Source organism: Punica granatum, chromosome 4, assembly GCF_007655135.1.
Source record: "Punica granatum isolate Tunisia-2019 chromosome 4, ASM765513v2, whole genome shotgun sequence".
In the NCBI taxonomy this organism is placed as follows: Eukaryota; Viridiplantae; Streptophyta; class Magnoliopsida; order Myrtales; family Lythraceae; genus Punica; species Punica granatum.
The window spans coordinates 9,386,348-9,409,949 of NC_045130.1; the positions used below are offsets into that span (position 1 = coordinate 9,386,348).

At 39.8% G+C, this 23,602-nt stretch overlaps 3 protein-coding genes across 12 annotated transcripts; 1 reads left to right on the top strand and 2 right to left on the bottom strand.

Annotated features, from left to right (window-relative positions):
* The first annotated feature begins 124 nt into the window (after window positions 1–124).
* LOC116202245 (copper-transporting ATPase PAA1, chloroplastic) lies at window positions 125–11,411 on the top strand. The gene is made up of 16 exons (XM_031533708.1): window positions 125–780; window positions 930–983; window positions 1,701–1,854; window positions 3,402–3,476; window positions 3,618–3,895; window positions 4,397–4,630; window positions 5,410–5,508; window positions 5,782–5,931; window positions 6,778–6,924; window positions 7,716–7,930; window positions 8,291–8,420; window positions 8,788–8,885; window positions 9,218–9,452; window positions 9,946–10,149; window positions 10,581–10,661; window positions 10,792–11,411. Exons 1-16 carry the CDS (start codon window positions 337–339, stop codon window positions 11,050–11,052), a joined length of 2,859 nt encoding a protein of 952 aa, XP_031389568.1. The 5' UTR covers window positions 125–336; the 3' UTR covers window positions 11,053–11,411.
* Window positions 11,412–11,693: 282 nt separating this feature from the next.
* On the bottom strand, window positions 11,694–17,433 carry LOC116202246 (potassium transporter 7). Of its 7 annotated transcripts, XR_004156031.1 has the most exons (11): window positions 16,940–17,203; window positions 15,891–16,119; window positions 15,553–15,801; window positions 15,329–15,379; window positions 14,960–15,220; window positions 14,523–14,575; window positions 14,284–14,398; window positions 13,929–14,183; window positions 13,329–13,851; window positions 12,375–13,087; window positions 11,694–12,214 (listed from the first exon to the last, which is right to left on the bottom strand). XR_004156031.1 is itself a non-coding variant. In XM_031533709.1 (10 exons), exons 1-10 carry the CDS (start codon window positions 17,201–17,203, stop codon window positions 12,553–12,555), a joined length of 2,535 nt encoding a protein of 844 aa, XP_031389569.1. In that variant the 3' UTR covers window positions 11,694–12,552. The 7 variants fall into 7 exon arrangements, 6 of the variants coding, with proteins under 6 accessions (XP_031389569.1, XP_031389571.1, XP_031389570.1 ...); XM_031533709.1 differs by having other exon boundaries at window positions 11,694–13,087; XM_031533710.1 differs by lacking the exons at window positions 11,694–12,214; window positions 16,940–17,203 and adding an exon at window positions 16,550–16,928 and having other exon boundaries at window positions 12,553–13,087.
* Window positions 17,434–18,846: 1,413 nt separating this feature from the next.
* On the bottom strand, window positions 18,847–22,741 carry LOC116202247 (serine/arginine-rich splicing factor SC35-like). Of its 4 annotated transcripts, none has more exons than XR_004156033.1 (9): window positions 22,519–22,741; window positions 22,313–22,391; window positions 22,052–22,155; window positions 21,897–21,963; window positions 21,136–21,207; window positions 20,807–21,013; window positions 20,474–20,711; window positions 20,313–20,399; window positions 18,847–20,000 (listed from the first exon to the last, which is right to left on the bottom strand). XR_004156033.1 is itself a non-coding variant. In XM_031533717.1 (8 exons), exons 1-8 carry the CDS (start codon window positions 22,724–22,726, stop codon window positions 20,394–20,396), a joined length of 957 nt encoding a protein of 318 aa, XP_031389577.1. In that variant the 5' UTR covers window positions 22,727–22,741; the 3' UTR covers window positions 20,069–20,393. The 4 variants fall into 4 exon arrangements, 2 of the variants coding, with proteins under 2 accessions (XP_031389577.1, XP_031389576.1); XR_004156032.1 differs by having other exon boundaries at window positions 20,271–20,399; XM_031533717.1 differs by lacking the exon at window positions 18,847–20,000 and having other exon boundaries at window positions 20,069–20,399; window positions 22,076–22,155.
* Between the last annotated feature and the right edge of the window lie 861 nt (window positions 22,742–23,602).

Sequence of the window (23,602 nt, forward strand, 5' to 3'; positions counted from 1 at the left end):
AGGTCAAGGGAAGATGTACCCCTTAGTGGGCTAACTAACGCATTTCGAATGGGACTTTTATTTTTCATTAATGAATGAATATAAGGAAAAATAAGGAGGTGGCTGCATGGATTGGGGAAGAAGAGTGATTGTTGACCACAGGTTCAGGCAAGGCAACGCCGGGTGTCATTTTGCTTACTCAGTTGTACCAGCCAAACAGCCCGCACAGCTACCTGACTCCTTCCCTTTCATCATCAGTCCCGCCAACAGCGAAGAATTGAGCGGCGGGAGATAAGACTCGCAGTGGGCGGAGGGCTGAGCTATTCTCTCTCTCTCTCTCTCTCTCTCGATCTCTCGATGGAGTCTACCATCTCCAAATCCCTCGTCAGCACCTTCCCTCTCAATCCTCTCATACTCCGCCTCCATCGCCGCCTCTCCCGGGCCCCGCCGCAGCGCCTCAGCTTCCCCAGCCGCCTCATTGCTCACCGTCTCAGCTGCATCTACAGCAACCGCTTCCGCCGGCTTAGCTTCGATTCTGTACCGGCTCCACCTCCCGCTTCCTCCTCCGTTCACAGCAGGACTCCCGCTGTCCCTTCCAGAAGCCTGCGTTGCATTTCTAGCTCCTCCTCTCCGTTTGCGTCCGCCGGTGGCAATGGCGGCGGTTTTGGAGGAGAGAGCGGCGGAGGAGGTGGCGGCGGCGGAGGTGGATCCGACAGTGGAGACGCAAAGCCAAAACCTGTGGCGGCTGCAGATGAAGAGGCCTCGGCTCTCCCTTCCAATGTCATTATACTTGATGTTGGAGTAAGCACTTTGAGACTCTCTCTCTTTCACACGCTGACACAAGCTCGAGCAATTATGCTTTGAATGCAAAATCCAGTGTCCTCTGGTGCTAAGCGGATTCGTATGTGCCTATGAGCTTGGTTGATCTCAGTCTTACTGTTTTTCGATAGGGAATGACGTGTGGAGGATGTGCGGCGAGCGTGAAGAAGATCCTAGAAAACCAGGTGAGTTTCTTTAGTAAACTTCCGGCTTCACTATCGATGCCTTTGGGTTCTGGATTCCAAGTTCGAGGAGTCTGGTCTAGTTTCATTGTCAAGCTTCGAGTTTTATGAGGAAGAATTTGATCCCAAGTGGAAAAGCACAATCTGTTGAAGAATTGAAATAACTAATCGCTGCAATGAGATGGGATTATGTAGCTTACACGACCCGTTAGCTCTATTGACACGAACTTTGTCTTCATTTGTCAACTAGTAGGTAGCATTTATGGGGGGATGTGACTTGCAAATTGTCTTGTTTGCAAATTTCTATGCTCTTCTATGTAAGGGCTGTAAGGGATCAGAATTTTTCATACTAAACAACTTATATTCTCGAGTCATTTTCTGATCTCTCTTTAGAGTGTTTATCCCTTCCGAGCCTGAACGTGTTTTAGGCAGGCAAATCGATCCTAACCCGCTGCGTCGTATAATGTATTCCTTAAATAAATTCATTTAGAAAATATATACATTGAGCTGAAAAATTATTATGACTATTCAAATATAGAAGTTATTTATAAATGACGTAAATTTCAAATATTACTTCATCTTAAATTTATATTTCATATAGGTGATAATTTATCTTAAATAATTAATGTAATCATTTAATGGTATATATTTCACTTCAAGCGAATTTTAATATATAGATAGATTCTAATTGGTGTTCCTACCTTGGATAACTGTGAACAGCCACAAGTGTCTTCTGCCACAGTCAATCTCACAACAGAGACAGCGGTTGTATGGCCTGTATCTGAAGCCAAGGCTGTGCCTAACTGGCAGAAAGAGTTGGGAGAGGCACTTGCTGAGCATTTGACTAATTGCGGCTTCTCATCTTCTCTCCGAGGTAAGAATTCTTTTTTTCCCCCACTTATGCAGCAATGCGTTCACAATGTTCTGTCCGAATTTAATTGAATTTTGACATGCATAGTGTCAGTTTTGCGAACAATATTGTTTGATTGAGATCCTTTCATCTCCTTCAAGTATAGGTCTGATTGTGCTCTATGAACATTTACCGGAATCCAAAACTTTGAGAACCTCATGACAGGAAGAAATATATTAGAAACTGTAACATTCAGGAAATCTTCCCGCCTCATTATTAATACTAAGGAGTAAGGGGTACCTTTCTAGCTGAGGATGCATGCCTACTGAATGAAATTAGTGAAAGCCAGAGTCTCAACTTCAGCTACTTTCATCCTAAATGCACCATGTCCTGAGTTTTAAGAAACCATTTAAGAGATTTCCTTGATAAGAAAGATTTACACAAATATCCATCATTTTGGCCTTCCCAACAGAATTATTAGTAGGACTAGGATCAAACCAGGGGAGAATTGATGTTTTTTAAGATTCTGTATGATTGATGTTAAGCCTGGTGGCCAAGTGGCAGGTCAGGAAGCTATTGAAGGTGATGTTATCCCATAGGAATGCAAAAAGATTCTTGTGAGGAGAGCCAATAATACATAATGGTATGTCCCTGATTTGAAATCTTAAGTTCCCAGTAATTTTGGCAACCATATATTAATTGTCATGATTTCTCCATCTAATAGGTGAGTCTCAATGGCTACTTGTGATGAATTGGTTGGAGAGAGCAGTCATAGTCAATAATTGGAGTGTGGAAGATCTCAGCTTAGAAGCAGTTTACTCTTAGCAAGGACCAAATGATAGTTTCCACTTTTTCCTTTGTATTTGGCTCTGTACTCTTCTTGCATTGGCCTCTTCTAGGCTTCACTAATTGTAATAATATGCACATTTTTGTAAGCTTATGATAAAAATATTTCAGATCAAAGAAATATATCTTTGAGGTTTCCTCTATCGAGTCCTTGAAAAGCTTCATCCCCGGGATACTAGTTGAATTTTGTGTCCTGCCACATATTTAACTAAATCTCACTATAAGCTCTGGACCAACTCTTCCTGATTTTCCATGTCAATGGTAGAGAATGATCTTATTTTCAAAATTCTAGGCTTCTAGTTTCTTGTATAGATTTCTCCAAGGAAATATAGTTGGTGCAGTAAACATCCAAAAAGATTCTAAATCTCACTACTGGGTGTGGAATTCATACAAGAACACTCTGACATTACTTTTCACGTAATCAACCTTTTGAATTGTAGCTGAAATTTACCAAAATGATCTCTCAATCAGTACTAGTGCATTTTGGCAATTAAAGGCTCTTGCTTACTTGGATTGATGGCTCTGGTAACACAGAAAATAAGCAGTAACTTCGTGGTACATTATGCCTCCCAAAGTATAAGAATCTTCAAGAAAGAGTATATCTTCATAACAATATATTGATAGGATGAACTTGATGTGCATATACATGAAATTTTTTGCTTCTTGACAAGATGTTCATATCTTGTGTTCTCGATGGATAGCTCTAACAACTATTTTATGTGCAGACGCAAAGGGGGACAACTTCTTCAAGATTTTCGAGAGGAAGATGGAGGAAAGGCATGGGCGCCTGAAAGAAAGCGGTAGGCATCTTCTCTTAGTTGGTTTTCTTGCTTTAGATTTCTTGATTGAAGAAAGTGAGGTTAGTCTAGACAATTTTCCGATATTGTTTTCTATTTTCTTATGACACAGTAAGACAACCTATAGTTTTTTTCTTTTTCCAGGTCGGCAGCTGGTGGTCTCATGGGCATTATGTGCAGTTTGCCTCTTAGGGCATTTCTCTCATTTTCTGGGGACTAAAACTGCTTGGCTCCATGTGATTCATTCCACAGGCTTCCATCTCTCCTTATCACTTTTCACACTAATTGGCCCTGGGCGTCAACTTATTGTTGATGGTGTGAAAAGCCTTTTAAAGGGTGCTCCAAATATGAATACATTAGTGGGTCTTGGAGCTTTATCATCTTTTTCTGTCAGTGCCTTGGCAGCATTCGTTCCAAAACTGGTACGCTGTTCTTAGGACGCAATAAGGATGTCCATCATAGTCAAACCTTGAAAATTATTAGACCTATGGCAATAGCTATGCGCAACGAAAACTTTCATTTCTTTTGCTTATGTACCTGTATGTTTAGTGGTTTTCTAGATAAAAGATTAAGAAATGATGCTTTACCTAACAGATTGCTGGATTACAAGTCTCTCTACCTTGCAACCTCATTATATTGGTGCAAATTGAATTTTTTTTTCTTTTTATTGGAATCAATTTTTTTATCCACTAAAAAGAAACATTTGATTGTAAGAACAGTCATCTCTTGCTTTCATGCTCCCCGCATGATGCTGTTGACCGCGGTTATCTTCTTACTTTTCCACCTTTTTCTGGGACAGAATATCAAAATGGTTTCTTCTTTGGCCCCAAAGACAAAAAAAACTCCCAACTTTCTTTTGCTTTTTTTCCTCCCTATCAGCATGAGTGGATGTATGTAAATGCAAGATCTCGCCTTGTTTGCAGGGTTGGAAGGCCTTCTTCGAGGAACCCATTATGCTAATAGCATTTGTCTTATTAGGGAGAAACCTTGAACAGAGAGCGAAAATTAAAGCCACGAGTGATATGACTGGACTTTTGAGCATTTTACCTTCAAGAGCACGCTTGTTGGTCGGTGGTGATGAAGAAAAACTGGGCTCAACAGTGGAAGTTCCATGCAACAGTCTGTCTATTGGAGATCGAATTGTAATTCTCCCTGGAGTAAGTACAGTATCTTTATTCGAAATTCAACTAGCACCTCATTTTATGTCAGTTGATATAGTCCCTAAAGTGCAGCATCTTTGTTCAAAATTCAACTAGCACCTCATTTTATGTCAGTTGATATAGTCCTTTGATTTGAACTGCTGATTATTATGAGGTGTATAATGCTTGATGTAGCTCATTTTGGACAGATATAAATGTTAGGGAGAGCAAGAAACTTGGTGGTTAGATGAGACCTGTAGATTGATCTATGGAAAGATAACCAATGCATCATCAAGGTGAAAATGGTATCACTGAGGTGAAAAGTGGCGCTAAGAGAAGTAATAATAAGAAAGAGAGAGAGATGGAAAAGGCTCCTGATGGTTTGATCATATTATATTCAATGAATTTCTCATTTATAGGATGAAAGGAAAATGAGTCCTTGGTCATGTCAAGAGAAATCCTCTTAGGAAGGCAAAGATGTGATCTTAGGGAAGCAATTCATGCTACAAGGATTGGGACGGCGGATCTATGAAAGATGAATGAACATTATACAACTTTTCCTCTGCAGTTTTTAGGGGTAATTTTGGAAGCAAGTCAGCAAATCAAGGGTATACAGATATCTTGTGATATGTGTTGGCTGAGCACAATAAATTCTGAGTTTATGGCCTATTGATCGGAAAAGGCATAATAGTTGCATGCATGAGCAGTGCTGTCCATATGTTCCCCAACAAGGTGATGGTACCGTGATCTTTTCTGTTCAATTTGAATGATTTTGACCCCTCTGGTTCTTGTTTTAGGACCGCGTGCCTGTGGATGGAGTTGTGACTGCTGGTAGAAGTACTGTGGACGAGTCTAGTTTCACTGGAGAGCCATTGCCAGTGACAAAATTACCTGGGGTAATGGTCCTGACTTACATGAAACTGTCACTCATTTGCAAAAACACAATGGCAGCCTCTAAACCCACTAAGCAACTGACCCTTTTGACCTCCCACAGTTTACTCCTTTTATTCTATTTTTGCTTTTGCATGTAGCTTTTCTCTTTATGCCATGCTTTATTTCTGTCTCAGCTTGTCATCTCACCAGAATTGGTGTTATGCTTGATAAGGCCAATTCTTTACGTTATTACTAAAGCAAATTTTGTTTTTTCTCATGATGGTCTATTTAAGCAGAGTCAAGTTGTTGCGGGATGCATTAACCTCAACGGAACTCTAACAGTTGAAGTCCAAAGACCAGGAGGTGAGACTGCCATGGCAGATATAGTTCGTTTGGTGGAAGAAGCTCAGAATAGGGAAGCTCCTGTACAGCGGCTTGCTGATAAGGTTCATGTTTTCTTGACATTCTTGTGAATTTCCTATGCCACCTATAATCGTAAAAGGACTTTCGGAGTTTCTAAAATGTGTATCTCTTCTAAACTATCCTTTTTTAATTACATGTATAACATCCTGGTCAATCCACCATCGACAAGCATTCCTACTCATACAATTGAATATAAATTCTTGAACTTATTGCCACTCAAAATCAGTTGAGGGTGAGGCACAATGTGCCTGAAATTGCTTGACATAACTGCAAGCAAATGCTGATTAGGATATTTGATATGTTTGAATTTGTGATTGAGCTTAATCATGGGTGTTTTAGAAATTTTTCTCTAACTAAAAAACATGTATCGCGGGTATCTTCTTCTTCTGTTTTTTTTTTTTTGGCCTCATCTCGGTTTTCTTCTGAATTTGTGATGTTGGGCCTGATTGTTTGATTCCACAATAGATTTTTAAGGTTGCAACAGATTTCCATGAATAATGGGAACTGACAGGAAAATGATTTGAGGTGAAAGAATAGAGCATATAGAATGAATACTTTCTAATGCTTACAGATCTCTATCACAAGAACCTTTAATTTTCCTGCAAGATTTCGATTTTGTTACATTGATATTTATGATACTTTCTGTTGCCTAAATTCCAATCTTTTGAAATTATGTGGAGATTTATCTTTCACATTATTTGTTCTAGTACCATTGATGAGGAGAGTGGTGGGAATATACTTAAATGCTCTTTGTTTACCATGAATGAAAGTTGTTCGGCAATTTCCACATATATGTGTGATTTTCTTCATTATGGATATCTGTGTGACAGTTTATGTACTGACTCTAGTAATCTTCTTCTGTCCACCAGGTCTCTGGACATTTTACATATGGAGTGATGGCACTCTCTGCCGCCACATTTATGTTCTGGAACCTGTTTGGTTCACAAGTTCTACCGCCCACTTTTCATCAAGGAAATCCACTTTCCCTGGCCTTGCAGCTTTCTTGCAGTGTTCTGGTAGGTTATAAAGCTCTTAAAATTCTCTTTGAACTACTTAGACTGCTTTTTACCATTCTGATGACTTGTATTTTCACTTGTAACAAAGTATGAGATTCGTTCTTACTCTCATGTGTTTTCTCCTTCTGGCCATGACTATATGTAAACTAGCATTTTGGTTCATCCAATCTTGGTTTTACTGTTAATGACAATGATGCTTGAGCAGGATGTTTCATTTTCTCACTGATTGAGTTTTACTTCTTTTATTCTTCATATCCTACTTTTCATGATTATGAAGTTGGAGATATAATATTTGTATATTATTTGTTTTGTGGATTTTGTTGTGAATATATATTAGCATAAAAAAATTGGTTATATCAACTTTTGCTAAATTTAAATATTTAAAGAAATAACATGAGCTGCTTGGCAAATGAAACTCGAAGCTTATTCAAGGCTACTCAACAGCAAAGGAGGAAGTTCCTTTCTTTCTTCTTCTTTTTTTTTCCCTTTTTCTTTTGTTACTTCTCTTAACTCATTGACAATATAAAAGAATACCAATTAACTTTTTATGAACACCAAATTTATCAGTACATTGTTCACATGACAGCACTATTCTTTAGTCTATTATTCCTTTTCTTTGTAAAGTTTTATTAGCTCATTTTCATTTGCGGATGATTAAATATATCTAATGCAGTAAAATTTAGAAATTATACTCTTCATATATTTTTATAAATGTAGACATGAAGAGGCTTTTGAATTTCAGTGACTTATGTTCTTTAGAGAAGCCCTGACCCTCTGTCATCGAAGTGCAGGTGATCGCTTGTCCATGTGCTCTAGGCTTAGCCACTCCTACGGCTGTGCTTGTTGGGACTTCACTTGGAGCAACAAGAGGATTGCTTCTACGGGGAGGAGATATTTTGGAGAAGTTCTCAATGGTGAACACTATTGTGTTTGACAAAACTGGGACCCTGACAGCTGGCAAGCCTGTCGTGACAAAGGTTGTGACTCCTGGAGCCACTGATCTAAGGTTGAGTTTCTTAAATTGCATTATGGTAGAATAATCTCAGTGCTAGGTGTTCAATTTTGGTGAAGAGTTGCAGTTACTTGGGACTCCGATGCCTTATAAGTTCTCTTAACTTAATTTGTTGAATTTAGCAATCACATATTTTGGGAATGGAGTTTGTCCCTGGGACTAACAAGGTCCAGAATTAATTAATTACAGGAAATTCTGTTTCCATCTGCCTTTCTTTTTCTTTCTTTATTTTTATTTTTTTTGGTTGAATCTCCCTTTCTATACGTGTAAAGAAAACTTAAAGAGGACATATTGAACTTCTGCAGAAGATAGTTATTTCATTTTGATGATAAGAGCAACTAAATTTTGTTGCAGACAAAATTCAACTCCTTGGTCAGAGGTTGAAATTCTCCAGTTAGCTGCTGCAGTTGAATCAAATACGGTTCATCCTGTTGGCAAAGCAATAATAGATGCTGCTCAGGCTTCTAACTGCCCAAAAATTAAGGTGCCTTCTCTTGATAATATATTCCTATCCTAAAATTCTATTGAAGCCATTACTTGTGCCACCAGTTCCTCATAGCGGCTTCTGCCTTTGTCGACTATTCGTCATGCTGACTGTTCGGCTATGAACAATCTGTCTCCAATATGCTTAATGCACCTGCATGTATGCCATGTTTCTCGCTGTCATAACTTTTACAAGAAATGTGTCAATAATTGTCCTTGTTTATATACTGAACCCCTTTTCCTTTTTTTTTTTTTTGTTGCTTTATATAGTTTAGCAGCTCACAAACTGGAAGCATGAAATGTGAATTTCCTACCCCAGCAGCCCAGTGTATTTGATCTTGATTATATTAGATGTTGCATTCTTTTAGGTCGTTGATGGCACATTCACGGAAGAACCTGGTTCTGGAGCAGTAGCATTTATCGAAGACAAAAAAGTCTCTGTTGGAAACTTAGAGTGGATTCGGAGGTAAATCATATTTCTACTTGTCATAAGTTTCTCTAACCTCTGATCTAGAATGTAAAACTACTTAACCATGCAAAGCCAACACTTCTTTTAACATGAAACAAATGCCCTTCAAAACTGACGTAGACCTTTCAATCCTCCTTATGCCAACAGAATAAGAGAAGCATGGAAAGTTTGAACTTAAAACTTTAGGCCAAGTTTCATGTGATCATAGTGTGTATTGCACTTAATTAAATCCTTAATTGGACACAATTTATCTTCTGATCAGTTATTGGACTTTGAAAGATTTTGTATTTTTCTCTAATAGAAAATTCTATAATCATGTCCCTTTGCAGAAACGGTGTCCACGAGGATCTATATGGGATGGAGCCCAAAAATCAATCTGTTGTCTATGTTGGAGTAGATAATAATCTTGCTGGTCTCATATATATTGAGGATCAGATAAGAGAAGATGCAGGGCAAGTTGTAGAGACTTTGGCCCGCTGTGGCATTGATGTGTTCATGCTGTCTGGGGACAAGAAAAGTACTGCTGAATATGTTGCCTCAGTTGTTGGGATTCCTAAAGACAAGGTAATAGATTAATATATTTATGACCCGTTCTTCTTTCTGAAAATGACTAATAAGGGAATTGATACTTGTGGAAAGTCAAAACAAGTAAAAGCACCCCCAGGCAGGCTCTATGGCAAATACATGAAATGGAAAAGCAATAGAATTTTCTGTTTTCTATGGAGCAATGATTTCACACACGATTATTCTTTTAATAATTGAAATCTTTCAAAAATCAGATAAGGCCATTTCCCTTAGGATAGTTAAATTTTTTAGCATAAGCGAGTCTGCCTCTAGGCAAGGCAATGGATTCTCATTGAGACACATATGCTGTGCATGAGTTGCATGAAACCTTGAAGCAGATCCTACACCACTTGACGAAAACTAAGACTCTTTGAGTTGTGATATGATCTTTCCATGTGCACTGCATTGAGCGCGAAGTGTTTTAGGACTGTTAGGACATCTTGAAGTCCTTGATTGTGAAATAGCCATGAGTTTACAATGGATAAACTATCAGGTGCTGTCTGGGGTTAAACCAGATCAAAAGAAGAGATTTATCAGCGGGCTACAGCAAGACCAGAAAATAGTCGCCATGGTTGGTGATGGAATTAATGATGCTGCGGCACTTGCTTCATCGGATATTGGAATTGCAATGGGAGGAGGTGTTGGAGCTGCAAGTGAGGTGTCCTCTGTCGTGTTGATGGGAAATAGGCTCTCACAGGTACTTAATACACTGAAAGCCCTTATCTTAACCCACTTTCAGTATTCAAGATTAACTGGCCCCTTTATTGAAGAAAAAGAAAAGGGACAAAAGACTATTGGCTAAAATGGTTTTTGATTATACGAGGGCAATCAGGTTTCGTTCTTATATGATGCAACATATATGTACACGTAGATATTGTTTACGCCACTCAACTGCAGAATTCCATCTCTTAGTAGCATCTGTAATATCTATAGTTTTTGTATCTGTTTATTAGGTAATGGCTGTGTTTATGAGTTATATTTTAGCTACATAGGTTGGGGACTGCTGAAAGAATAGATCAGCTAGATCTAGCTTCTCTCTGAATTGCATAATTTTGCCTGCTGAAGATAAAATTTCTTGTTAATGTCTATTTGCTACCTTGCACTGCTAATGGAAATCATTTCTTTTAGTTGCTCGATGCTTTGGAACTCAGCAGGCTAACTATGAAAACCGTGAAGCAAAATCTTTGGTGGGCCTTTGCGTACAACATCGTAAGTGGAACTTTACCATGTCTTGCCACCTCTGCATGGAACACAGTAAACTATTATAGACTCATTATAATGCGATTTCCTAGTCTACATAGCTGAGGATCGGCTTTTCTTCATGTCCATTTCATTGCAGGTTGGGATCCCGATTGCTGCAGGGATGTTGCTGCCAATAACAGGGACCATGCTCAGTCCATCTATTGCCGGGGCTCTGATGGGCTTGAGTTCAGTAGGTGTCATGGCAAATTCGCTGCTCCTGCGGCTTAGATTTTCTTCACCACAGAGGAATGAGCATCAGTCAAGTTTGGTCATCAAATCTGATTCGAGCTCTGATCTCGAAGGCCAAAAGGAGAGGACAGACAAGAGCTTCTCTGGTGCTACGTGGAAAGGAACTTGATGCAGCATATGGAAATCTGCATCCTTAACTGCGGGTAGGAACATAGAAGGTTCATTCCAAAACTAGGACTTGCCTGGGCTGATGCCTGATGGGCAGGCCGAGAACTCATGCTGAGCGGACCGATCAAAATAAACTTATATGCCCCAAGCCTTCCCGGAGCCCACAGTCTTTCCATCACGGTAAAATTCATTCTTGGGTGGGGGTGGCGCCTGGCCCCTGGCCCCGTGGCTCATCTTACAGGGCCGAATGAGCTTTTACTTTGAACTGATGTACAAAAGCACACGATTAAATTGATCTTTCTGATGCTCTATTCTAGGGTATCTCCATCATCGGAGTATCAGACCATTATATTGGCTGCAGTTTATTGACGAAATGATGATGATAGGTTCACAAGGCTCTATCGCGAGTCTCCCGAGTAGATGAAAAATCAAAAGGAGACGAATCACTAGATATGGTTGACTTCATCGTCTCGATTTTAATATGCGAATTATGTCATTCCCGCCTTTCTTTCTATCTCTGGATTCCACATGATGAACAGAGTCAGTATTATCACTCCGCTCCAGGCGATGAGTTTCTTGGAGTTGGTGACTAGGTGATAGACAAGAACAGACATCAAAATAAGACTAGGAAACATTAGGGAATAGCATCATGGACCAGTTCGAACGTCCCAAATCTTCGAACGGAACATCTTTGATACTCTTACAAAGATTTCATGCCAAGAGGATATGCGATATTGATGTCATTGGCAAGAATCCTCAAGGATCCTTCTACATGTTCCACAAAGACGCATCTTAAAAGTGAAGCTAAAAGGCCATAAGCTTTACGCTGATCGCACAGCCCCTCGTAATCTTTTCTTTCGCGAATCATTCAAGAAATCCTGTCCAATGTACAATTAATCATCATGGAGCAGCTTTGGCTTTTAGACCGGCGGGTTTTCTGTGCAAGTTCAGTTGACATTGTACAGAAATTTCTCCAATCAATCTCAGTCGGACGCGGGTACTTCCCTAGTCGCGTGTATGCAACTATTATCTCGTATGATCACATACGTAGTTCTGTCTGAGGTCCCATTTCCTTATCTTGTAATCAGATGTGCAGGGGAGTCATCACCTTTCTGTGGGCATTCATTCAGAGTTGAAAACATGCATATCCATCGACGGAAAACCTGTGGAAAACTCGCCTCCACGGGACAAATTTCAACATTTGGCACCGTAATTGTAATTAACAAGATTACCTTTAATGAATAATTCCAATCAAGTTCCAATCAGGCAAACGAAAAAGAGACTCGAAAAAATATAAGCAAAATTGAGCAACCAAAATATTACCCGAGACTCGACTCCAAGCCTGCACGGTACCCTGGGCTTTTTCATCCCCAACCCAAGGTCCTGTCCTGCATCATATGTACGAAATAATGAGGTCGAAACAATTCAAATTCCAATCAACTTTCCCCCGCTTCTCTTTTCTTAGCTTGGGATGACAAATTGATGTTCGAGAATGAAACCATTAGACCATGTAGGTCATGCTAACTTGCATCAGATGTGAGTGGGGAACGCTTAAATTTGCAATCCCTCTCCGGCAATTTTTTCTCAGAAAGGCGTAAAAGTAGTTTATGACCAGCTTCTTTATGAACCAGGAGTCCTTTCTTGCCCTGATATCTCCGTGACCAAGGAGATAGACAACCCCGCATTGTTTCGCCTGCCGAATGAAGGACAACTCCCTCTCGAGACTCTGCTCTGGATCTAAGGTCAACTCCGTTGAAGGAGCAGCAGAGGTGCTAGCTTCTGATGCCTGCATGGGCTTGGTTGAATGTCCGTCGTACTCAGAAAGGAGTGGGACATCTAGTGAATACATGCTACCATTGGCAGCCATCACAAGCCTAGAGGAAGTGGCGGCCTCCTCCTTATCTGAATCCTCGTCATCTTCGTGACTCTCCAGTGACCTTTCCTGAGCCTCCCGGCGGATGAACTTCTCGAGGCTCTCAATCAGTAGTTGCTCAAATGCCTGGTGGTTCTCTTTCCTGACATCCTTGTACCCGTATCTGAATAAGCATTTAAATTAGGCCCAACATATAAGTCACAGCTTTCATGTACAAGAAATAAAATGTTATCTTCAAGAACATGTTTCTTCATGAGCAGTAGGTCATTCCTCCTGAAATGATCAAACTTCAGAGTGAACTTTCAGGAGAACTGCCTCATTTAATTCACAAAAGCAAGCAAGGCTCCAAATTCCATGATCCTGGATAAGAGAGTCATCTAGGGTACAAGAATTAAGAAGATTACCTGGCAATGCATCGAAATATGTGATAGCTTTTCGGGCAGACTCTCCGGAAAAGAAACCGCTCGCCCTGCGGTACCATAGGAACTGGGACATACTTAATACACACGATGATGATCATGGAGTGGACTGCAGGTAGCGTAGTAAGGAAATGTCCGAAAATAGCAGGTACACCCTTCACTAGTTCATTGTACATTAGGCCAATCCCAGGAGCTCTCACAGTCCCAAGATTGCTACCCAGTTCCCTTAGCAAATCCATAGACAATTTCTGCTTGACTTCAGTTTGATACTTCAGATTACTACCGTAGTTCCATATGTACATAATGAGGAATATGACAGCGGCAAAGACCAAAATTATCCAACTTCCATCTCCCACACTCCATAAAACTGATGAGAAGAAAGTCAATTCTATCCCAATGAAAACGGCCACAAAGCTCAGCACGACAATGATGTTTATTTGCCAAATCAGAAGCATCACAATAGTTACCAGTACTGTTGTCATCATCATCACTACCAGCTCAGCAATTCCTGTCAATCGGACAATTATCAGGTCAAAGAAGACTCCTAGTAATATGAAGGAGCGACATCAAGATTATAGAACTTACCATAGGCATTGCCGATCTCCGTAATGCTTGAAATTGTGCAGACAAAGACCAAACAAACTACCATTAGAAACCAATTCATGACGGGTATATATATCTGACCCATGAATTTCTGAGACGTGTGGATGATTTTAAGGCGAGGAAAACATCCAAGTGCCGTTGACTGTTTGATGCATGAAAATGTGGCTGTTGTCATTGCACGGCTGGCAATGAGTGCAGCCACATTAGCAATAAGTAGGACGGGCCAGAAAACGCCACCTTTGTAAATAGGAACATATCAGAAGCAGAAAGCAGAAGTTCCAACACACGAAATTAATTGACAGGTTGAGGACAAAGACTTAGTAGATGATGCACTCACTTGGGATGGAGGAGAAGAACACTTGCTCATAATCAGTATGATTTTCAATGAGGTAAGCAGCCTGCCCCAAGTAACCCAAAAGAAGGCAAGGCAGTACAAGAAATACAAACGTAAGCTGCAAAAAACAAGAAGCAATCTCCAGCCAGTTAAACACTCTTCTGATTATATAAAAGGAACGTCCAATACCGAAAATGCTCTTCCTAACGGAAGTACCGCTGAAAATAAATATAACACCCTACCTGAATTGAACCTACTGAAAAGTAGCAAAGATCAGCAAACATTGCCTCCGAACCTGAAGCACATCTGCTTTAGTACTCATCATAAGAGGAAAAGAGTTTAAAAGATTTGTAATTGCAGGAAAGGTTATTTATATGCACACACGCACAAACATATACGAGAGGTTTGAAGTGGATGATTTCTGAGATTGTAGTAACTACAGCTGAATTTAAATATAGTTGTTGTGTTGTCTTAACATGAGTGGATCCATTACTATTAGATTGTTGGACAAAGAATAAGGAATCCTACAATTTCAATTTAATCGACCACATATTTAGACTTAATTATCACCCTCACTCGTCGAATTAGACTCCACAAGGTGGTGTCAAACATGGAAAAAAATTTGCATTTGCAGTTTTTTTCTCTTCTTTTTCTTAAGCATCAGAAATAATTTTCTTACCTGTTGCACATAGAAGACACCCACCGAGGGCATGCCAAGCCTTAGTCGAATTTCTCTTAAAAAAGTAATAGATGTGAATGGGATTAAATGCCCTCCATACACAGCTATCATATTTGATGAGATTGTAAATTCCAACACCGGCAAGGGAACAAAACCATATAAACAAAGCAGGTCCCACAACAAGTCCCAGTTTACTTGTTCCAAACTTCTGTACACTAAATAAAACTATAAGAAACGCAACTGAAATCATCATCACGTTCTCTGTCCCAAAAAAGAAGGAAAAACAGAGAAAATAATTAGCTTGTTAATGGAATCTGTCTGCTCACTATGCAGCAACAAGCAAGATCAACTAATGCATTACCAACTTACCTCGATCAATGGGGGCAACCCCAACCTTTAAGCCACCAACAGCTGACATGACTGCATTAAGGGAAGTATAATTAAAATTTAACCTACAGTTTCATGTTGAACGAAATAATGTGGAATTACCATTTTCATAGCTGACTATTATAGAATATCAGCACTTAGAACACCGTAAGAGGTTTTCCCAGGAACAAATAAAGAGCGAGCAGGGAACACAGCAGCAGACAGACCTGACATCACTGGCGTAACAACCCCATCAGCTATCACCATGGAAGTTCCAGCAAGAACTAACATAAGAAGCAGCTTTTTCAACATCAGTGATGTTTCAAGTCTTTCCTTGATCTTCAATGATCTCTCAAGTTCAGGAGACGGCACCTTCAGTTTGAAGTTTGATATCCGAGCATCTGATGGCAGCTGATTCGGGAGAAGACTGACCTTCGCATGCCTACAAATCAACGAGTACAATGCAAAAGTACCACCTGAACCAGTTAAGAAGGAACTATGTAAAGGTTAACATAGACGGGATGGCAGCGTCATACTCTCAACTAGTGGGGAGAGAATAACGTACCTTCACCATCATCATTCGCCCACAAAACCACAAGGACATACTTGACAACAGGGATCAGAACTAATGTGTATATAACAAGAGACAATGCGCCGAGGACATCTTCATTTCCATTTATGGGCGCTTTAGTGAACATCACACTAAAAGTATAAAGTGGACTGGTCCCAACATCACCAAAGACAACACCAAGCGTCTGAAATGCAAGCACAATTTGTTTGCCAAAGCTAAAATCCTGCAGCAATAGTAGTAATTGTCTTAACTGGTATTACGTGTCATACTAATAAAGCATGAAAGTCGGCACATGATTACTATGAGAGGAGGTGCATTGTCCTTTTTACATAAAAGAAGAAGGAACAGAAGATCGAAAGGAACGGCAACACAACAAAGACAAAGAACTAACCAGAAATAGAATGAAAAAGGACAATTCAGTCTCCAAGATCCTACTCTACAGAGCAGTAGTTGTCACCTACTGTTAAAACACGTCACTCATCCGAGAATACTTTACCGGTTCACTTATTCCGGAGAGCGAAATAAATGATACTCTTTATTCATTAATCCATTTCATTTGACTAGCATGTTCCCTCTTTACTTTTCCCGAAAGATATCTACGCCAAGAACACCAACAATGAACTCTTCAATCTCCATCAAATGAGACCACGGACCTTCCACAACATAGAACACTCTTGCAGTCGGATCAACTCATACCATTACCAATGAAAGCTTTCCAATGCCATTCCATTGAACGGATCAGTCCCTCCGAGCAATATCAAAGAGAAAGATGAATTAGCATTAAAATCCGCTTTCACATGGATGGAATTGACCGGCACGAAGTGAACTCCATTAAGTTGTATATTAACTGATCGAAGCTAATGGTAAGCGTTCGTTTCGACAGCTCAATCTCGACGGGGTGTAGAGAGAGAGAGAGAGAGAGAAGGAAGGTATGAAGATGAGCTCGTAAGACTAATCAAGTGAGAGAGGTCGATCTGATAATATGCCACAACCGACACGGTCAACTGAGCGAGCAACAAAATCGAACGACCACCGCAAAATACCTCATAATCATTACGCTGAGCGCCGGGGACCTCAAGAGCCTCGACGTCGAAGGAATCTACACGCGGCCCGGTCCGGATCAACTTCTGCTCGGCGGAGTCATCATAGTCAGGCACTCCTCCTTGCCGCTGCTGCGGCTCGTCATCATCATCCTCCTCCTCCTCCTCCCCCTCCTCCTCCTCGGAGTCCTGGAACACCCAGCGAGATTCCATCGAGTCCACAGACGCCGCCCTGACGATCACGTCCGATCCGCCTTCCTCCACCATCTCTTACTCTCTCTCTCTCTCTCCGCCCCTCCGCTTCAGTGCTGGCCTAGGAATCTCAGCCCTCTGCAGCAACGGGACGGCGGCTGGTCGGCGGGCATTACGGGAGATGCGGAGGCTGCTCCGCTAGCAGCAAGCAGCAGAGGGAAGGGGAGTGGATATGGCGAGAGAGAGAGAGGGAGCTGATTTCACAGTTCAACAGCAGGCAGTTGACGGATTTAATTTATACTGCATTTGATTCACGTGATGAATATAAATGAATGAATGAATGGAGCTTTGGGTGCTGAGCTGTAACCATACATGGATGAGCTTGAACTTGAATGAACACGACATGGAAACGATAGAAGAGGAATGATCCCCTGCAACGAGCGAACACTGGCTACTGAACCCCAGATGACTGCTTACTCGACACGTGTCCTCTCGTCTTGCCTCGCTCCCCTCAAGTGCCCTTTTTTTTTTTCTCCCTCCTTGTTTGACCTCCTCCTCCATTCATAATTTCATACTCTTTCTTTTCTTTTTTTTCCTAAAATTATTAAAAGATTTATCGTAGAATATTCTCACAATTTATTATGTAAGGAATTGGGCTGCGTTAATTAAGAGAACCTCAAACTCAAAGGGCTAAATTTTTGTGTATTGTTATTTTTTGATGTAATTTCCAACTGTATATACATCATTTTTCTTTTCTTTGTGCAGAAATGTCACGCGTAGGTGTACAGTAAAAAATAATATTCATTTATATCTTATATTTTACACTTATTATTTAAAAATTTCCACATACTGCAACCCCCTTAATTTTTTTTTCTAAAATTTTATCCTATTATACAGCTTTTCTCCAATTAATTCTTCTATTTTCAAGGAATTAAAAAATACAAGAAAAAATGGGAAGATATAACCACAATATAAGCCTGAGCAGCACGTCACATTTCTTGCTCGCATAGCCTATTTTCAATGAAAGATGGGCAGAGAAAAAAAATGACACTTCTCCTCAGGAAGTGAAAAAAAATGAGGAAAATAGTATTAATAATATCGATTATTACGGGGGTTGCTAATAAATGTTTGAAGACTCAAAGATATAACGTGTCAAATTAAATGAATTGGAAATTTTGTTTGTGGAAATACAAGAACAATTTCCAGTGATAGATCGGTTTATAAAAAAGTAAAAGCTCAAAGCTTATTCACCACTTATATTCGAGGAAAAGGCCCCTAATTATATCCATTAAAAAAAACCTCCTAATTGCTTGAAAATTCCTGTGACAGATCGGTTTCTTCTTGTATTTTATTAATATTAAATTTTGAAAAGAAAAGGTTGAATTTCTAGGCTTTATTTTGGCACACCCACGCGGGTCACACTATCCCACACAGTCGAATTGTCAGCAAAACCCAACATTAACTCATTATAGAATTTATGCAATCAAAAGAACCAACTTCCTCCCTGCTTTTGACGCTCCCCGAATGAATCAATCCCACGCTATTTCCGCACATTAACTCATCATCGAGTTTGCAGTTATCACACAACATCGAATTGCTTGCAAAACCCCCCCATTAACTCATCATCGCATTGTGCAACTGCTGCCGTCAAATTGAGCAAACTTAACTAGAACTGGCTGATATTCCAGCATTCAGAAATCGGTAAATAAAGACAAGAATTCAAATAATCCATTCGCTGGGCTAACCAATTATCCAACAAAACAAGCATTGCCAAACATCCTTGAGTACACAAATTTTAATATTAAAAGTACTGAGAGACGAAGTCATGAATGAGAGAGAGCACATCAAATTGCCCCGAAAGTTCGAAGGGGAAAAAAAAAGATGTAATCTTAATCTAGATAGGAAAATTTTACCGCATGATGCTAACCTATCAAACCTTGAGCACGTTGTTAAACCTCCACAAATCTTTTGAGTCCCTGACATCACTCAACGTGAGCTGTGCAATCCTAGAGACCAGATTCAGAAATAAATGCTACCACAAATTGAGCAATCCACATCGAGCAACACACATCATTGCGATTGGACCCAAACCAGCGACAGTAGTAGCTAACCAGCAATTACCGTGAATTAATCGCACGCTAATTTCATATCGCAAACCCCATGATGATAGCAAAAGCACCAGCAGTCCACAGTCCACTGGAGAACGTTGGTAGCTCCAGAACCAACAGACATGATACAGAGATCAACATCAGGGCCCAGTTCGAGTGCTATTGACGACATGCATTATGGTTTTTCTCAACCCATCAAGCAACAGGAGCCGCAATCTTCGATGCTAAGCTAAAACTGCAGTACTTATCAAACAGATCAATTTGAGAACAAAACCAACACATGTTACCCTTTTTTTGGAGGCGGATGTGGAGAGAGCTCAGCAGCCTACTCAGGATCAGCATGAAGTTCAAGGATTCATACACCTAATCAAGATCCAGCATGGGCTACGAATCAAGAGTTCTCAGCTTCTAGTCCTCCACTAAGGCCATGACAGCAGTCAACAACCCCGCTCACGGCAAAAGTTTCTCGGCAACAAACAGCCATAGTATGACCATCAAACAAAAACAATCAGGACCTCAGAGTACATTAAGATCCAAGGAAGTGGATAGAGTCAAAAACTCCCCAAAAACCTTACCAGCTTTTGAATCTTTAGCGTAAAAGTAACCTATCACTGTTCTTCTACCAGCACAACGCTATAACCAGGATATTGACGCAATCATCCACAAATTCACGATCATCCCATCGCATCAACAATCACGAACAGCCTCAAGTGAACAGCTACAATCTCAACTTATCAGCCTCACCACTCTTCCTTGGACATTTACTATAAAAGTTGGAAATAGCATGCAAAGTCAGGGCTTCTCGAAAAGGAAAGACAAAAAAATAATGGCATGAGGTTGATAACACATCCAAATAAAATTAGCAGCAAAAGACATCCCAGAGTTACCACCAAGTATTCTATTAAAAAAGTGTAAGGCAAAATCTTGTACAAGCAGTACCCAAGCAACCTTCATAATCATAAGCCCAAACTAAGAAAATTTAAATGTCTAGCAAGGTTTAGGATGCATAAAGTCTACTACGACATCGAAGCAACCTTTAATCCTACAGATAGCATCACTTAAAGTTCGGTATGAACCATGGCTCAGGAATCTCCAGACTGAAATGATCAACGAAGACAGTGAGTCCGAGAAGCATCAATTGCATCCCTCGTCAATACTCAATCCTGAGAAAAAAGAATGGATGTTAAAATGAAAAGCTAATCTTGAACATAAAAGGCACTAAATTGCACGTGCTCACCTCTGCGTCTGAATTTTGAGGAGATGGGCTCCGAGAAGCAGCAGGCCTACCCCCAGGAGATGGACTCCTAGAAGGAGAATGGCCATTGAGAGTATGCCTACCTGGCCTTTCATACCCCGGTGATGGGCTCCTCAGCGCGGAAAGGCTCCTTCGAGGGGAAAGGCTCCTCCCGGGAGAAAGGCTCCTTTGTGGGGAAGGGCTTCTTCGAAGGGTTGGACTGCGCCGGCAAGGAGAAGCACTATTCCATGATAGAAGAACAAAACATTAACATGATTATAAGAAGATAAAGCAGAAGCAGCAGATGGTCAATGGCCAGTGAATAATCAAAGCAACCTGTCCACTGATCGACTTCGGCTGCGGCGGTCATCTTCATATCGATCCCTGCCCCGACCTTTTCTATAATCAGGACTAATACTGCGGCTCCTGCTACGACGATAGTAATCCCTGTCCCTTCCACGATACCTATCACGATCATACCTATCTACACTTCTGCTGCGGCTTCTCCTCCGATAATCCCGGTCCCTGTAATCATCACGGGACCTGACAACATATATACTCTTTATTACTAACACATCAAAACCTAGGTAATAGGGATTTGAAAACTAAAAGACTTCACTTTTTCCGTAAATCTTTAATCAACTGTCATTCTGATAGTACATTACCTCCTCCTAGGGCTGCGACTTCTTGATCTGTACCTTGACTTTGGAAGCATTTCGACAATCCTTCCTTTGTGTCTAAAGAGATGGAGAAAACATAAATCAACCTTCTGGTGCCACATCATGCCACAATATACAGATATTATTTATAAAGAGCATTCTTTGAAGGCAATAAAAAATTCAAAGTTCCCAAAGTGGGCAAAGAATATAAGGTGGCCACGATCTGCACTACAAGATGCAATCTTCTCTTTAACCGCAATAAATGTGATCTATGTGTCCCATGTCAAAGAAAATTTATGTTTACTAGTATAAGCTTCAACTATTGAAAGCTAGTCTACTATCATCACGTAAACCATTCAATGGAAGAAGCTAACATCATTGATTGCCATGCTCAATCCAAAACCAGAGAGTTACTTCCATATGAAAAGCAAAGGCCCGTGTTCCGCTAGATCAGTTGCACAACGCATCACGAAGGGCTTGTGGAACGTCATAAATATATAACAGTTTTTAGACATCTCAGGATGTCTCAACTCTCAACATGATTGTACACTATAGAAAGATAGAATTGGCAAATACTATTGCATCTATCGAGTGCACTCATTACTGTGTGCAAACATCGGGGTCACTTCTACCACAAACACAACTTCCCAAGCTACTGTCTACTAATCAGCTTAGGAAGGAGGAAGTAAATACTCTGTCATACAAGGGAAACTTATAATCCTACAGCACGGAACAAAGAAATAGAACTGAACAAAAACACTACTTACATCTTCTCTGCATTTGGTCCATACTTAGCAAACTGAACTGTTATTTCTCGGCCATCAACAACTCTCCCTGAAAAACAAAAAAAAAAACAGTTCATATATATCGTATTACAAACTGAGAAATGGATATTCAATCGTGTCCTCGGCAAAAAATTAACTGGAGAATGGAGATATAGTCAGACCATCAAGCCTGTCCACTGCCTTCTGCGCTTCATCAGCATACTTGTACCGAACAAATGCAAAGCCACGGGATTCCCCAGTCCTAAGCAGCCCCAAAAGCAAGAATTGCTCAGTCGTAGAACACAGAAAACTCACGATGATCATAAGCACTATGGCGAAGCAGCAGTATGAAAACCTAGTTCAAGCCTGCAACAGCTCGGATAAAGAAGAAGCGATCAAAAAGGCGAGCCAGAACAAACCTTCTGTCCCGGGGAATGAAGATATCAACAACCTTCCCGTACTTGTCGAAGAGCGGGAACAGATCGTCAGCAGTTGTACCTGAACCACATCAACGATTGAAAACACAAATCGTTCAATCGACATATACACAAGCGCACACGCACAAGAATGAAAATTCCGAGAAAACGAAGCATCGGAAGGGGGTCTGGGGGAGCGGAACACTTACGGAAGGTGATGTTGAGGACGAGAAGGGAGTAGGTGTCCGAGATGTCCGGCGGACCTGATCTTCCGAAGTGCGACATTCTCAGCTCCAGTGGTGGTGGTGATTGGAGGACAACGGAGAGATTAGGGTTTGGACTGGTGGCGAGGTTAGACAAGAAGGAGGGGAACCTTCTTGAAACTGCGATAAGCAGAAGAATCTTCCTGAAGAGCATGACATATATAATTCTGAAAATGATTTTTCTTGTTCCTTTTTCCAATTACATTAAATTAAACTATTCTTTTTATAATACATATACCTATATACAAATACACGATGCACAAGTTTTATATATATATTCAATTCAATTTATACAAAAAAAATTTAAGAGATAAATATAATAATTAAAGTATTTGCTTTTTAATAAATTTGTATTACAGTAGCCTTAATAGAAATTAAAATTTGTATGTATAATTTAAGGTCAAAATTAACATTTGGAAAAAAAAACAATTTCAGAAAATTTACTTCCCCTTCTTTTACCAAAGTGATTCTTTTAATGAACGCGCAATATTCATTTGAGACACATTTGTATAAGCAAAACAGTTATCTTATAAATTATTTAATTTAATTTTAAAATATGTATCAATAAATAAATAGATATACCTACTTTAAACTATAACAAAAATTATGTCGATATTCTATAATCTTTTTTCATATATAAATTTGGTACTGGAATTATTAATAATTAAAATTTTCTATGATGAAACCAAAGGAAAAATTAAATAGATTATAATACGTATGAATTTTTCATTGTTACATTATCAATGTAAAGACACTATATATATACTTAAATTGTTGCAATGCTAATAATAGCAATAGACTATTTACGACATCTCTTTAGATCGTCAAAAACATACATTTATATACGTTGAATTAAAATTTTTAAAATCTTTTTTAGTATGAATCATTTTGTAGATAGTAAAATTAACATTGATTAATTTTCTAGAAATAAAATTAATTATTTTCTATAACAAAATTTATATTCTCTGAGTAAAAATTTCAAGATTTTTCTGTCACGAATCGTTTCGTACATGATAGTATTAAAATTGAT

Coding starts and splice junctions, on each gene's coding strand:
- LOC116202245 (XM_031533708.1), top strand. CDS start 337: ATGGAGTCTACCATCTCCAAATCCCTCGTCAGCACCTTCCCTCTCAAT. Junction 6,925..7,715: donor AGCTTTCTTGCAGTGTTCTG/GTAGGTTATAAA, acceptor ATCGAAGTGCAG/GTGATCGCTTGTCCATGTGC. Junction 9,453..9,945: donor TTGGGATTCCTAAAGACAAG/GTAATAGATTAA, acceptor ATAAACTATCAG/GTGCTGTCTGGGGTTAAACC.
- LOC116202246 (XM_031533709.1), bottom strand. CDS start 17,203: ATGGTGGAGGAAGGCGGATCGGACGTGATCGTCAGGGCGGCGTCTGTG. Junction 16,120..16,939: donor CTCAGCGTAATGATTATGAG/GTATTTTGCGGT, acceptor CTATTGCTGCAG/GATTTTAGCTTTGGCAAACA. Junction 13,852..13,928: donor GGAGATCGGCAATGCCTATG/GTAAGTTCTATA, acceptor TCCGATTGACAG/GAATTGCTGAGCTGGTAGTG.
- LOC116202247 (XM_031533716.1), bottom strand. CDS start 22,726: ATGCTCTTCAGGAAGATTCTTCTGCTTATCGCAGTTTCAAGAAGGTTC. Junction 21,208..21,896: donor GGACCAAATGCAGAGAAGAT/GTAAGTAGTGTT, acceptor CCATCTCTTTAG/ACACAAAGGAAGGATTGTCG. Junction 20,712..20,806: donor CGAAGTCGATCAGTGGACAG/GTTGCTTTGATT, acceptor ATCATGGAATAG/TGCTTCTCCTTGCCGGCGCA.